Source organism: Semicossyphus pulcher, unplaced genomic scaffold (assembly GCF_022749685.1).
Source record: "Semicossyphus pulcher isolate SPU_LCO1_2020_fin unplaced genomic scaffold, fSemPul1.0.p SCAF_25, whole genome shotgun sequence".
Taxonomy (NCBI): Eukaryota; Metazoa; Chordata; class Actinopteri; order Labriformes; family Labridae; genus Semicossyphus; species Semicossyphus pulcher.
This window is the reverse complement of record NW_027211699.1, coordinates 9678785-9694980: the sequence shown is the minus strand read 5'-3', so window position 1 is coordinate 9694980 and position 16196 is coordinate 9678785. Positions and strand designations below refer to the sequence as shown.

The window sequence follows — 16196 nt, the reverse complement described above, 5'->3', positions numbered from 1 at the left end:
TAATCTACTATGGCTGAACAAACAAAGAAAAGATGGATGACTACAGATACAACTTCAACAAGAAGTGAAAAAGAAACAAATGTGACGCTCAGATGAAGACAAACAGTCTAGAGCGAGAAGAGTTAGAACCATGACAAAGGGAGCCAGCCGTAGACGTCTGGTTAAATCGGGAAGAGTGCTCTTTTAATTACCGATTATTGTTGATGGGAGGAGCTTAAGAGCACATTAATAGAAACCTGGAGATTGTACCCTATAAGAAAAAGATCTAAATCTATAGTGATCCTTCTGTAATGTTGTAGGACACTTAGAATAACAATCTGAGTCGATTTGAAAGTGTGTTTACTTGTTGTTATTCATACCAATAATACCTATAGAAACACTGGCAGAGCTACATTACAGGCAACGGCCTTCTCACATCAACAATTGCATTAAAATGTTTGCTGCGATCCATCCATTTGATTAAATAGATAGCTGGATAATTGTAAAACACACAGTGTGAGAATAAACTCAAACACCTACGTGACCAGATTTTTAAAAATCACATAAAACAAATGTAGACGAACTCTCTAAGCGGCTTTCATCTCATTTGCAGTTGGTGAAAACGAAACACATCCAGCGCAGTAGCCTGCACTGTTAATGAGGTATTTGGCCCCGGGGACTGCCATGTCTCCACACGATTAAAGAGATAGGACTCTAATGAGGGGAAGGAAGACAAGTCAGACAAAGGGAGAGGTGGAGGAGGGATTAAATGAGGGCGGAGACGCAAGGAGAATGTATCATTGTGTTCCCTGAGACGGAGTGCAGGACGGGTCGGTATATTTTAAACTGTGAATAAAGATGCATCAGTAAATGAGGTTGAGAATAAAACAAAGGCTGACTTATATTCAGACTGGGGCCACTGTACTCAGATGTATGCAGCACTGTGGATATAATCTGCAAGAATGTGGGACGATCACCTGCGTGACATTCAACTTTGGACCACACCAATATCCTGAGGGAAAATAAAGAGCACAAACACACACCGACCTTATCACCGTCAGCCAGAGACTTAATATGCAAACAAAAGGAATGGCTTGGCTGGACTGCCTGTGGCAGAATTCATTTGTAAAACTTCATCCAAACATTGGTCATCTGCAGCGTGATATTGCAGGTGATCTGGATGTTCCACACCCTTATGTAAATAACAACAAAAGGTCTCAAACAAATATGATTCAGTAAAACTAATACAAGCTGTTGCATATTACAACCTTTGTCCTGTAAACATGCAGAATCATTCTTGTACATAAACTCTGAAGACATGAATGAAGAATGCATCAGACCAGACCAAATGCACCAAATGCACACACTCTATAACACTTCTGCAGCCACACTGCAGCAACACACAGAATGTCCACCGTCATGCTAACAATAACGTTAACGTTGGCTAACGCTGTGAAACGGTGGAAAATTGGTTAGATTTATGCACCATAACTTCTTCATTGGGTTTGTTAAAAACATTGTTTGTGTTACAGTCAAATAAATGACTACAAAATGACCTTTGGGTTGTGTTTTAAAAGTGAAGCCAATGCAAAAGTTTTTTAGAACTGCATTCTATCTAATGGCCAGCAGGGGGCGACTTCACTGGTGGAAATAGCAAGTCTGAATATATAGAAGTCTATGAGAACATGAGCCCACTTTTCACTTATTCCCTCAGTAAACCTTTTTTTACCTAATGAGCTTATAGTCTCAATCTTCAAGTCTTCTTCAAAACAACATGATGTTCATTTTGTAAATTTTGGTCCCACTAAGAGTAAAATGGACAATAAAGCAGGTCATGCTTTGGAGCGTGGCTAACTTTTGATTAACTAGTCTCTAACACTGCGACCTGTATATTGGACTAGAGGCGCAGGAATCGAATCCACTGTCTTTTGGCTCCAAAAAACCAAGACGGCAACATCCAAAATGCTTCAGGCTTCCAAATGGCAGCCCGCAAACCAATGGGCAAAGGTGGCCACGCCTCAGTCGACTAGAAGGTACAATGGGGCACTAGTATCTTATGTTCAGCTCCTGATAAGAACTGATGATGGCCAGTTAATGGGTTAAAACCCCTCGGAAATAGGAGGATTTAAGATAAGGAAAAATGTGCATCATCAGCATACAGTAGGAGTTACACACATGAACAATTCACTTGGCATCGTGTCTTTCAAAGTAAGTGCCCAAAACTCACAACCACAAGTGACTGGACTTGACCTTAACCCAAGAAAACCCGGTTGCAGCTGTTTCTAAAAGATACAGTCACATTTCTCATAAAGGGAAGGAGAGTCACATCAAAGTAAACACTGATGAGCATCCGTTCACTGCAGTCTTTGTGACTTTGAACAAGCTGTTTAACCTAATTAAAGCCCACGATGCGCAAGTTCTCCTCAAAAAGGAAACCATTTCACATCTTCCCAGGTAAAAATAACGAGCAACAGCACACGGTGGAGATTTATGACTTTATGGCCTGGGACATATCAGGGGAGGAAATGAGGAACGATAATTTGCTTGAGGTTTAATAGGATGGCGGCTATTTTACTCCGCCCATCATCCCAGGTATTGTGAAAGGGAGACAGAGAAGAAGGGGAGGAGGAGGAGGCAGCAGCATTATAGTACATGACTTTCCAAATTACACTGATGATAGACCTGAGGAGAAAATAAAAGATACATCAACAAAGTGGACATCTTGTGAACGTGCAATACATCAAGGTGTAATTGAAAAAGGCAATGATTGGATATTTTATTTTCCCTTTGGGGAAGGGCAGCACAGGTCAGCGGACAGCACTTAAGCAGCTGCTCCCTGAGGAGCGACTACAGAGCAGCTAACCACCCAATCAATTCAGAAAGGTCCACTGCTGGGGAATCCTACTGCATAGAAATCCACAAACATGCAGCCCAGCATCTAATGAGCTACAGGTTACACTGGGTCTACGTGTGCAAGGCTGTTGTTAACCTGGCTGCATTTTAAATGCAGCAATGAACGGCCCGACATTGCATAGAAATTAAGTTAATTTGCCTTCAGTGCGTGTGACCATTTCTGCTCCCTGAAACGTCCTTGTACCAGATAACAGCTCCTTGCATTCAGCATGTAGATTATTCTCCCCTCCGTGCCTCCCTCATAACAGAAATGAAAGCAAAAAGAAATCACAATGAAAGGACCTTGTTTACCGCACTAAAGGGACAAATGAAGCACATTTACTTTATCGTACTCTCCAAGGAGAAATGCTCACAAACAACTGTCACATTAAAAAATACTCTCAAAATATATGAATCTGACTGGTTTCTTGTATTTTTCTTCTCTGCAGCAGCACACAGAGAGCTGTTTCTGTTATTTAGCCTACCTTAAGATGTCTACATGTACAGCAATCTGTCATTCATAAGACTTAAGTGCTGAAATCACAGAGAGACAGGCTAATTACTGGAAGCTGCCCGGTTGATATTTCATCAGGTCACATCTTTGATTTAAACAGTATCGACTTCAAACACCGACTACCATCACTTACATAGATAATGCATTAAGAAGGGATCTCTTAATAGGCAGTCTGAACAGGAGGAATGATTACAGAAAGCAAAACCTTTTTCAGTGTTCATATGCAACTCATGAAGTACAGCAGCTTAGTCAGCGCCATTTCTGCACAACACAAGTTCAAGTCATCATCTTGGTTAGATGTTCAAAATAAAGTTTGCTGAGAAGTATATCCCATTTTATGAGTCAAGGAAGTTGGACAAATATGCACATGTGGGTAACGTTATGAAACGGTAGCCACTTTTACTCTGCCAGTTCAAAGCGGGATTATTACGCCTCTGTTACGTTTCGTCTTCTATGTAAAACGCACAGAATGGTGGGACGACGATGTTCCACTAGCATCAGAGGTAGTAACAGAGGCTTTGCTTCCACTGTAAAATGTAAAAGGTGTGTGCTTGTTGGAAACATCCATTATCCTGATGGCCTCTTTATGTGGACGTATATTGCTCTTCATACTACAATTCAATTCAGTGCATGAGCTCTAGGAGACATCCCAATCTGTGCAGTAAAAGCAAGCTGGCAATGCTGTTTTCTGGTGGTCAAGAATTGAACTTAAGGGGTGCCTACAGTGTCATACATTTGAAATGTGGAGAACTAACAAAGCTGCTGTATTCGACAAGTTGGGAGTGAGAGCGGGCTGTCCAATGGGAAGTTAGCGAACAATAAAACTGATTCAAATTGCAAAAACAAAACGATAAGTGCAGCAGCTTTTGTCAGACCCTCTCTGCCTGTCTAGGCACGTTCAGAGCCCAAACTCTGATTACTTTGACATCGCGTTATTCCCCTAACTGAAGGGCTTTCTCTTGAATGCATGGTTTACTTTAAAATTACTACTTTGGTAAAGTTGGGAAGTAATGATGGTCATTGTAAAAAGAGGTGCATTGATTTTTTTAGAGGAAACAAACATTGATTTCCTAAGTTAAAGTCCATCATTTTGTTGACCCGCTCTGACGGCCTCTTTACTGGGCTTTGCAGCTCCGCAACAAACAGCAGAGGACTTCATTCTTTGCTCTGACAAACAAGGGAACCAGAGTGTTTTGTCACTTCACAGTAAACATTTGTCAGTTTAGGGCATTTGCTAAAACGACAGATGTTTTTCTTGGGCGGACGACAGGGTGGGAAATTTAAACAAACCAAATACTGGAGGAAAAAAAAGGTCTTTAGTAGATTTTAGACACAATAATGATTTATTATCAAGTGGCTGATGAATTTTAACATTTATCTGTCAGTGGCTTGTTGGGCCACCCACCCACACACACACACCCACACACACTCAGGATGCCCTTGAACGCACCGCACACAAGAGATCTGATAAGGCTTTAGTGTGAAAAGGGCTTCTTCTGTTTAATAAAAGCATGATGCATGAGTATTTACGTTATCTAGTAAAAACAAGTCTGCAGAATGAGTCGATGAATCACTCAGGCCGGAACAAAACAGACTTAAAAATGTCTTAATCTACAAAAACAGGGCAACAAATCCTCACGGCTCGTCACTTAGCGCTCGGTGACCTCTGTGCGTCCTTGACACCCATCATCACCCGTCATTCAAGCCTCATGCGTCCCCTCCCCGGCCTGATCCGCTGCTCTGATGCAGCGTCCTGCTGTTGTGTGGAGTGGACTCCCCCTGTGTGGACCGCAGCTCAGACACTTCCTCCTGCTGCGATAATCTCCATTAAACCATCTGCACTGTCGTCCCTCCGAGTGGGGGAGTCACTGTACATACTGTACCTCCTTACAGTATACATCACACAAGACAGCTACAGCCATGTGTAGTAGATATGTGGGATGGCATTGAGGATTCTTCAGCTAAAAATTACCTGCACTAAAGTTATTAATATACTGATAACTAAATGATATACGCTTACACATGAAGTTCAAGGATATCTTACATGCAACAGGCTTCAAACTCATACAGAAAAAGTTATTTTCGGTTTCCATACAACAATAAAAAAATATATCTTGGATCATATTTTCACAGTTCGGTTCAGATTCCTAGGAGGGTTTTGTAATATATACTAATGGAGAATCTGTCTGATAAATGGCCCCGGTGTTTTAATCTTGGTGTTTGCGTGGAAGAAGAACATACGAATGGTTTGCTAGCTTTTCTCGATTCAGTTTCTCTTCTCGTGCAGTTATTCCCTTAGCTGAACAACCGCTGGCTAACCTGCTCTGCTGCAGATTCAACATGCTTAAAGAGGGGATATTTTAAGACGTATACATACTGTTACAAAGTTGGATGTCCAGACTAAACGTGGGTGAAGTTTCAAATCTGTAGGTAAAAGTATGTTGGATTATCCCCAGGCTCCTCAGCTCAGTCTGCCGGCTGCTGTGAACGCCAGGTTTCTCACAGTTTGTTTCTACATGCTGCACTTTGTGACGTCACAAAGTGCAGCCTCAGCAGGCTTCTGAGAGCTGGCCAATCAGAACAAAGTGAGTTGTTTCAAGCAGAGGCTGCATGAGGGCCTGCACAGAGCATCAGTGTGAGTTATTTTAACTGTAAATGATGCTAAGCTACTCCACAGGTATCACAGAGTGAAATATGAAGCTTGAAATTAGCATAATACCCCCCTTTAAGGTTGAAAAGCTGTGGACAAAAGCCAACAAGCAAGCAAGCAAGAAAAGTTTATTTCTATAGCACCTTTCACAGTCAAATACAAGAAGGTGAATCAATCAAAAATAAGATAAAGACCAGATAAATATACAAAGATAAAACAACAGATAAAAAAACACGTCTAGTGCCAACAGTGTGCATAAACTATGGCCACAGGTGCACACTGTGATTAGCCAGTGGCCGACCGTAAGCCTGGTGTGTCACGGCCCTTGTATGTCGTATGTGTGTTAATAACTGCTACAATCCTGCAGTAAAAAGTCAGCAGGAGGCCTCAGCTTAGGCCTTTGTCTTAGAATAAATCTTTATTAGTCAGTTAATTAATCAATCAGCTCTGTATTGATGAAAGTTGCAGGGCAGGCCATTTCTGAACTTCATAACTTTGGCTGCACTTTAAATTAACTTCATCTCTAGACAGCGTGCAGCTTAATAGAAACATACTATAATTGAAACATCTGCATGAAGATAAGCAAAGAACAGTGCAGCGTAAGCACAAACTGTCTTTGAGCTCATACGCTGCATTGATTTTCCATCACGTCCCGCACACTGGGAGAACAATAAATCAGCCATTTAAATTGTAGCTGCTGTCCAGCAGGATGGTGTACACCAACCGCTGCTCGGCCGGCCGCTGTGACAAAACCCCCGCAGGGAAATTCAAAGAGAAAACTTAGCGGGGGACAATCAAGGACAGACAAGTTTAATTGAGGTCTCAGAAATCTCTGCTGGAGCTGAACACAAACCTAAGAAGACCCCTGATGATGTACGGTCGCTTAATCTTTTCAATCAAAGCTGTGTGAAAGAGCCAGGATCAACACTGAGTGCTCTGTTATGCAATGGCCTCCATCCTCTTCCTTTCACATCCTCAAAGCCAACAAATATTGTAGATATGGGAGGAGAAGCCCTCTGTCGTCCACTCAGCCAGCGAACACAGGAATCAATCAGCGGCAGAGCAAATCAAGTTCAATTGATCTTCTTAAGAGCTTTCAGAAGCTCAGATTGGGGAAAACGGCCGTGGTGACATGTCGACAGCTGATAGTGTTGATGTGTGAAGTCAATACTGATTAAGTCAAAGATGTGACCTGATGAAATATCAACCGGGCAGCTTCGGGGCCTTATTATCTTCCAGTAATTAGTCCGTCTCTTTGTGAAGTCAGCACTTATGTCTACATGAATAACATTGATGTACAATACGACATCATTCTGTGGCAGCTGGTGCTCTTAGAAAGCTGAATAAAAGAGACACCACTGGACAGATCGCTGTGAAGATCATGCAGAATTTAACATCCTTGAACCCACCCATATCCCTGCAGTTTCCCTACAGGCTGAGTGTCAAAGTCAAGAGTGACGCTCAGTTGATGTGACTGACACATGACGAAGGAAAGGGCCTGAGGTGTGGAGCTAAAAAGAAAATGTGCTGCCTGAAAACAGACTAAATTCAAACACGCCCTCTGAGTGTTAAAGAGAGAAACGAGGGTCAGGCAATCTGCAGGAAACATCACGCAGTTCAAGAGACTGGCAGCAGGAGGTTAAATAAAAACACTGACCTGTTGGAACATTTGTTGAAGATACTACAAGAGGGCGACCAAAAGTATCACCATAGACTGTAAGAAGAATTGGACACATCCACCGTAATGTCGTACATTTGTTGACAGTTTTTAAGCCTAAATTTGGCATTTTGGCCACCATCTTGTTTTTTTGTTTTTTTGGGAGAAGTGACCATAACTTGGCAAACATCCAGTAATCAGCCAATAATGCTAGCTTTGTTAGCAAAGAACTTAAACTGATGGAAATAGGATAGCAGTAGCATGTAGCATGACACGAGCAAGACTCTGCATTTTGGACTTATAGCTTTTACGGTATTATCAAATATGCCGACAAAAGTAGCGTATAAAAGTAAAGTAATTCTCTCTAGCCAACTGTCATATATTAATGATGTGTTTGATACATTTTCTGAATTAGCTGGGTCTTTTCGTTTTTCATTTTTGGGAGCATAAAGAGGAAAGAATCCTTTTAAGTCATTAGGCTTGTTTGAGATGAGCGAGACCTGCGCAGAATCGATCGCTGCCTTGCCAAGCATATTGCATGACGGTTAGATTGTTGCTCTGAAAACTGGACTGCGCAAGGCTTTGAAGTCCCGCGGGAGCGAGGCGGCCGCAGTTTTCAGGGCCAGGCGCCGCAGTTGCTCTCCACCGACTGCACAACGCTGTGCATGATGGGAAACAACTTGCTCTGGTTTGAATGAAGCACCTATTGGCTGTAAAAAGCCTCGACACCTCCCACAAGGAAGTGATGAGACTTCTGTCTTATTCATCATTATTCATTAAACTTAATGAAGTGTCAGACAGACACCAAACGGGTTTATCAAAGTACTATCATTCACAATGTGATGCTTTACTCATTCCTCATGACCGTTATCTTAATAAACATAAATACAATGAAGTTTATATCGAAATAACTATCAAAATCCCTGAATAAAGTATAATGAGAACTTAATATTAAATCCAATTAAAATAAGAACGATAGTAATAATAATAATAATAATAATAATAATAATAACAACAACAAATGAAGACTTTATTCAATTCAATTTACAGTGAGGTGTTGGTATTATAGATGGTTGACGAGGCCAGCAGCAAACTTGTCAACAAAGAACACTTTATGACTCCTCCACCGACTGCAATCGGCTACTCTCGCCTGTTGTCGAGGCGAGCCGGCAGTCATCTCGAACAAGCCTATTGGCTTCTTCAGTCCAAAATTGTGGCATCGCTGCCACATTGCCATCCAGCGAGGGCTGTCCAAACAGTACCAAAGTATAATCAATCATGCTTTTATTATCTGTATTCATGGTAACAGTGACTTTAATTTGGATGCTAGTTTATGCTAGCAAAAAACAGGTTTTAAACAATATGTACTTTAACAGAAAAGTGAACAGCCGCTTCCTCAAAGTGTCTTTAAGTCCAACGAAATGTTAAACAAGGCTTCTTTCATGTGGCAGAAGTACCACCGTAAAGCTTATCCTGATTTATTGTCCATTTTACTCAAAACTGGACCAAAGTTTGCAAAATGAACATCATGCTGTATTGACAAAGACTCGAAACTATAAACTGAGACCATAAACTCGTTAGGAAAATGTTTACTGAGGGAATAAATCAAGAGAGAAGTGAGTTATTTTCTCATAGACTTTTATACAATTACTTCTTTTTGCAACCAGTCGGGTGTCCCCCTGCTGGGCGGTAAAAAGAATGCAGGTTTAGGGCACTTCTGTGCTGGCTTTACAATTCAACCCCTTAAGATGAGACAGTTTCTTACATACAGTCTATGATCGTCCCTCGGAAATGATCCAAACCGGTCCAGCCTGAACACTTCGGCTCACTTTCCCTCAACCCTCCTCGTTTTCCTCCGTCTCCACCAGGACTGCATTCGTTAAAGGTCTAGTCATCTGTACAGGGACAGCTGTTCTCAAACCTAAAAATAACCCACAATCTGTTGTCCACCGCGAAACAAAGCAGCCCAATTGCAGCGGAGCAGCCACCCGGGGGAAACCTGCCAAAACTGCTGAAGAGATTCACATATAAAATTTAAAAGGACCTCAAGTCCAGACAGAAGGGACACGGAAGAATAAGGTCAACCTCAAGAAACTCTGTTAAAAACCAAGCTGGTGGACTGCTTTAAAGGATGATGAAACAGATCAGTGCTGGACCTATTTGTCAAGCAAGCAAAAAGTGGAATAATCAATTCGCTGTTTGGGAGATTTATCAGGTTAAAAAGCCAAATGTTCACTTGTTCTGCCTGTAAAGTTTGAGAACACACTGCCGCCCCTGTTTTAGATAACTGTAACCTGAATATCTCTCGGTGTTGGTTGGACCAAAATAAAGGCTTGTAATATTGTACATTTAAATTGGTGTCATTCTGACAATCAGGGCTAATTGTTGAGGAGTCTATATCTTTATATATAAAAGCTTCTGAACTCGAGTGGACAACTCTGTCCAAATCCTTCTGACATCAGCCTCCCTAACTGTCCCTCTGCCCCTCTTTCCCTCTCTCCGCACCAATCACCCACACAGGGATTACAGCTCTTTAGAGCAACACATCAGGCTGCTCTTTAATCTCTACTCATTTTCTCAACTCTAAAAATGTTATGGCAGTAATGTCTCAATGCTATGATTCTTCTGGACACAACCAGGCAGTATCACACTCCAGTAAAATGACAATGCTGCTGCGGGCAACTGCTGGTGTCCAATAATCCACACTCGTTATATAAACGCCTGGAACGAGAGTACAGATTCAATAACTGGAGCTCAAAAAAGATTTTAATATTCAGGCGAGAAGGCGAGAAAATTAAAATCATTACACAGAGAGAGACGGGGAAAAGAATTCAATTGGTGCTGTGCAAATCAGTTTCCAGCTCTCCCTGATTCTGCATTGGACATACATGGACATCATATATAGAAAATATGATGTATAATTAGGTAAATATTTTGTTATTAATGTGGCAAGAGAGTGCAACTTCTATCCTAACTTGCATTATTTTATGTCTCTGTTGGTCCTTGTCTTGTTGCTCCATTCGTCACTTTCTAAATGTGGTCGACCTCTAAAAAGCATATCTTATCTCAAAGGACTTCCTGGTTAAACAAAGGTTTAAAAAACTTCTATTTGTTGACATGTCCATGTGGAAAGGGGGCGTGTAGGGAAGACAAGAATCTAATATGAGAAAAACAGAACATAAATATCACAAACAGGTGTAAAAAAGAAACATACCTAGTAGTAAAAAGGGTAAATACTTTTAATACTTAATACTTTTCCCTTCAGTTAAAACAAGGAGGCGATTTAGATTCAGAATAATCGACCATCAAAGTGCTATCTGCCATGGAAAGACACTTTGCAGATACAATCATTCAACTTCAGATTCTGCTTCCTGTGGAGATGACAGGATGATTCCTCATCGTTGTGTCAGCAATGTGGATGCAGAATGTACCTTCCACCTTTAAATGCTACACCCTAGTGGTTTAATAGAAGAATTAGACATGACCTGTTTTCTGTGTGTACAAGCTAACATTTGCATGTACATCAGTGTCTGTATGAGAATGAGATAATGCTGTGGAATCTAATGTGTTTGGAATGACTTGACCTGCTGCTAATTGGCTTCACGTGTGTTCACGTCAGATCATTTACTATCTACACCTGCCAAGTAACCCACAAACATGCATGTTTAATTTTGCACTGAGGAAAGTCCAACATGTGCAAAAGTTTGCAGTCTTGCACTCACTTCTGCACATTTTCTTCCCACCTGTACAGCCCTGCAAAGTTTTCAAAGACATATTTAAAATCTAGACCCTTCTCGGAATTCTTTTTTTTCCCTTTGAGAAATAATTCGGAATAATTTGCCATAAAAATCTTCCAATTTCATCGTGCAGGATGAACGTAATGGAAACTCTGGTTCTTAAAAATGCAGTCAGGTGCCACAAAGGGTTATGAAGCCTTTCTCCAGGCACTTTTATTGAGTCAGCGACGGTCCGGTGCTCCCAAGAAGTGCCCTTTTTCAAATCTGAAATCTATATTTTTAGGTCTATTTCTCAGGTAGCAATTTTGAGCATGGCTTCACCGCCTGACCCCTCTGAAACTCTGGGAGACCCGAATGAAAACAGTCCGAAACTCAGTTCAATCCTATGGAAGAAGGGCACTTTGTCCTTGCAGCCCAGCTCACAACACTGAGAATACAAAGGAGGCAGGTGGGTCCTGGGTGGGGCAGGTTTAGATCGGTCTGTCCACAGGGTAAAGCATATCTGATGAGAAAAAGTCAATTATTTAGACTCATCATTCAGAGTCTGGGCAGCTTCTTTAGGCCGGAGCCTCCGGCCAAGTGAGGAGACACAGAGGAGTGAAGAGGCAGTTCACTCACTGCTCGGTGAAGCTGCTGAATGTTTCATCACAGCTCAATGATTTTTGTTTTATTAAACGAAACGAAGATTTTCAGGACAAAAATATAAAACTCTGAGCAGACGGAGCTAAACAAAAAAAACAACCATTAGAAGGGTGTCACATGACATGGGAGCTACTGAAAAATCTACAAATAGTAATATAAAATATTAGCAGCAATTAAATCCAATATAATGAAGTGTGTCTAATGTGTCCAAGTGGGTGTTAACATCTGACATTAGCTGTGTCTCGATCCAGGCGCTGCATCCTTCGAAGGCCGTATTTGAAGGCCGATTGCGTCACAGAAGCACATCAAAGACTGTCCCAATTCGAAGGCTGCTTCAGATGCGTCCGACAAAAGCATCCTCCATCTTCCATCGTATCCCAGATTCATTGCGCGCCGATTCAAACATTATGGCGGACTTTAACGCGCCCGAGGAATAAACGTTTACATGTAAAAGTTTTTGGTTTCAACTCAATCGCATGTTTATAAAAACAAAAGTACTACATCAAGCCTGTATAGTAATTTATAACAATAACCATTCAATATTTCTGCTAGTCCTCTTTGCACTCTTAACCCTCGTGTTATTGCTGATTACACTTTAATCACAAAGTTGGATAAAGCCGAGCGGCTCCGTTTAGATCAAATCTTTTTTTGCAACAAGCTTTCAGAGGCATGTAGACAAGTCTGTGACGGCGCACACACACCACCAGTTTTCTACATCAAAAGTATATTCTGCATGTACTGGACAAGCTGAACATGATGTTGTGTCCTGTTGTTAAATTCATTTTTACAGACAGTTTGATGAACTCTCTAAACAAAACAACCTACATATGCACAGGTCTAAGAAGTTGTTTCATGTAGGAATGTCTCCATTTGCAGTTGGGCTCTATTGTGTGGTTATAGCCTCGTGTCACCTTACTCACTGAAAGCCACAGAGAGAGGTTGCTCATTTGTTTTAGAGACTTGTAGGAAGAAGTCAGGTCAGTGCATCCCTTCTTCCCAGTGTTCTGTTACAAATATTCTTTATTCTTATCCATCTGTTCCCCTGAGCCGACACGACGAAACAGGGAAATTAGTTTGCAAAGCTGCAAGTGTAAACAAACTGACGAGAGATTACAAATCAGCATTGTTTCCATTTTGCTTCCATACAGTAAGAGGCTCATCCCAGAGGAGATAAAAGGGGAAAAGTTAATTTATTAGCAAATTATTTTCTCATTCTGCTGGAATAAAAGTAAGGACGGGAAACGGAGCGCGAGCAGGGAGGAGGGAGGCTGAGAGATTATACAGGAGGAGATCAGCACATCTATCACTGTCGCCGTGCAAAGTTAAAGCTCCAGTTGAAATCACAGAGTTTGGCTCGCTTAAGTCTTCAAGGACGCACGCACACACACACACACACACACACATATACACACAAACACACACTTCCGATGGACTGCAAAGGAGGCTTGTCCAGGGAAGTTTAAGTAAGGGAGGGATTCAGAGGACAGGCTGCGCTCAACAGAAATGCGGACGTAGTTTGGCACATTACACCTCCGATAGGACAGCGTAGGATGTATGCAGTGAAAAGTTTACTTTCATGTACTGTAGGGCAGATTAATAAGTCAACAAAGCCTCTCAAAGTAGTGAAAGTTCAATAACTCACATTCATTTTAACAGTATATTGACTTTATGACTTGATTTGGCTTTTCCCCAGCTTACGGTTCAATAAGAACTTTCCAATTTCAGGGACGACGTTGCTTTGCTGTGACAAAGAAGTCTGCACTTCCAGTGTCAGGTTTTACATCGCCATCTCTCACAGGTCACTGAAAGTAGCACATGACCCCTGCCAGCCCTTTAACCCTTGCTTCACCCTCCTCCCGCCTGGCTGCTGACACAGACAACAACTCCATAAAAACACACTTTAGGAGGAGTGTGTTCCCTCAGCCATCACTGCTGTGAATAACCTGGACACACTGTAAAGACTCGTGTTTTCAATGTTTCTCTCTGTGTGTTCAGACCGTGGAAACAAATAACAAAGGTTGTGTCGGACTCAGATTTTGTCAGCTTTCAGATGAATACCTTCTTAGTGTTTAAAGTCACATCAGTGTCCTATTTAACTGTCATTTCTCAGATGAAGGATTCCAGTTATCAGAGGTTTGGATCTTACATATATATTCTTTATTTAACCACCCTTAACAGCTTTATTGAGATTAAATCTCTTTTTGAACAGTGAACTGGCCAAGAGAAATCTTGCATCCTAACACCGTAGATTCGGCTGCTCAGCTTACAGCCCTTCCATACGTCCTGTGTCCACAGGGGAGCTTTATTCAGTGTTTTACCGGTTTTATGAGGGAGTCTGTTTGTTTTGTAAAGTGGGAGTTCTGCAGATAATTTGGCTCCTGGTAAAAACCTTGTGAAAGATAAAAACCCAAGGATAATTTTGATCTGAATTGTCAACTTTGGTCCTGGCCTTCAAGACGAGGAGGTTGATGTGAGGCCTGATCACTGAGAACCTTTCTTCCAGAAACAAGGAGGAGGAGCCACTTACCAGAAACACCCTGTATGCATCTTTCCTTGTCACAGAACCCCAGCACGGGTCGGTATCGTTGTACTTGACACTTCCAGCGCTGCAGGAGTGGTTTCCACTGCACAGGACAAACACAAACACACGCTTTAATCTTTAACCCAAACTTTGTGAAACTGATGCACTGAAGATCATCACGGCTGCTCTTTACAAGTCCAAAGCCCTTTTTACACTGTGGTTCCGCCTCAGCGCCGTAATGAAGCTCCACCGTCATGCAGCCTTTGCTATTTAACATTGGACCAAGCAACACTATAAAGCTGCCCCTCTGTGTGCTTTTAAATACCGCTCCGGCGTTGTGGAAGCAAAACGTGAGGTGTAAACAAACAGCGCATGCTCGCCTCTGTTACTCTGATGCGGGCTCAGAGGCGGAACGCCTTCGCCCCACCATTCTGCCTCTGTGCGTATTACATAGAAGACGACACCTAACAGAGGCGTAATAATCCCGACTTGAACTGGCAGAGTAAAAGGGGCTTGCACTCTCGTTACGCCTTTCCGTGTTAAATGGAGTTATCTGATAATCAAAGACAGAAATTGGATGAATCAGAGGGTAGAGTTGATGTGTGCAGCGGAGGTTGTGGAAAGAATCTCTTTAAAGTAATCACAAACCGCGTCGTTGTTGCATGACAGATGCAGCTTTAGTAAAATCATCCTGCTCTCTTCATGCTACTTAGCAGTCTTTGGCTCTGGTGCTTTCAGGCAAAGCAAACTGCTTTTGAAGTCTCAGTTACATCTCACACTTATTCTTGCTGGAAGGTTAGCGACTTGTGAGCCACAGCGGAGGAGAATTTAACACGATAAGACAGCGTCAGTGTGCTGTGCCTCCGGACTGGATGAGGTTAGACTGCTTTGTCACAACAACAATTAAAAGAAGAAGAGGACAGACTTTACACTGGGACTCTTTCTGACTCAATTATCACATATGAAAGAGGATTGTTGTAAATGCATTCAATGACACAGGAAAGAAGGGAAACTGAGGGGAGGTATAAGTTTTCCAAACACCCATTGAGCTGTGTTTGAGATGACCAGAAGCTTTTCATGCTGCTATTCTGAGATCTAAATAAACTCTAAAAACGGAAGGTTATTTCAGTGGTCCAGGATCTGAAGGGCAGTCTGTAGCTATATGAAATACCTCATTCTCACCCCGTCTTGCCAAAGGACTTCTAATAAAAATCTATCTGGAAGCGAGTCAACACCACTCAGACGCCAAGAGCGCCGGTAAGAGGTCAGCTTCTGTCACCAGAGCTTTATTGTCTTAATCTGGAGTTCAGAAGGTGACAACAGGACCAAAGTGGGGAGGCAGAGGAGTCAATGAAATGAAGGGAGAGGCAGTCTGTCTTGCCAAAGTGGAAGACAGGAAATGATCTTCAAAGAGAACATCCATAAAATCCATTTAATTTAAGTTTAATTTCACACTAAAACTGAGAGTGATGAAGTCGGTCTTACCAGGCAACTTCCATTAGTGAGATGGGAACAGCTGCTGCGTAGATGGCCAGGTCTCCGTACAGGTAGATTATGATGCAGATGTAGAACATATTGACGCCAACTGAAAGACAGAAATGAAC

General features: G+C 41.9%; 1 protein-coding gene across 1 annotated transcript in view; it reads right to left on the bottom strand.

Annotated features, from left to right (window-relative positions):
- The window catches only part of tmem104 (transmembrane protein 104), a 65097-nt gene that overhangs the window by 30110 nt on the left and 18791 nt on the right, over positions 1 to 16196 (bottom strand). The window contains exons 7-8 of the mRNA XM_069676381.1: positions 16078 to 16177; positions 14599 to 14695 (exon numbers count right to left, since the gene is read on the bottom strand). Coding sequence (XP_069532482.1) covers positions 14599 to 14695; positions 16078 to 16177 — 197 coding nt within the window. The remainder of the gene's footprint in view (positions 1 to 14598; positions 14696 to 16077; positions 16178 to 16196) is intronic.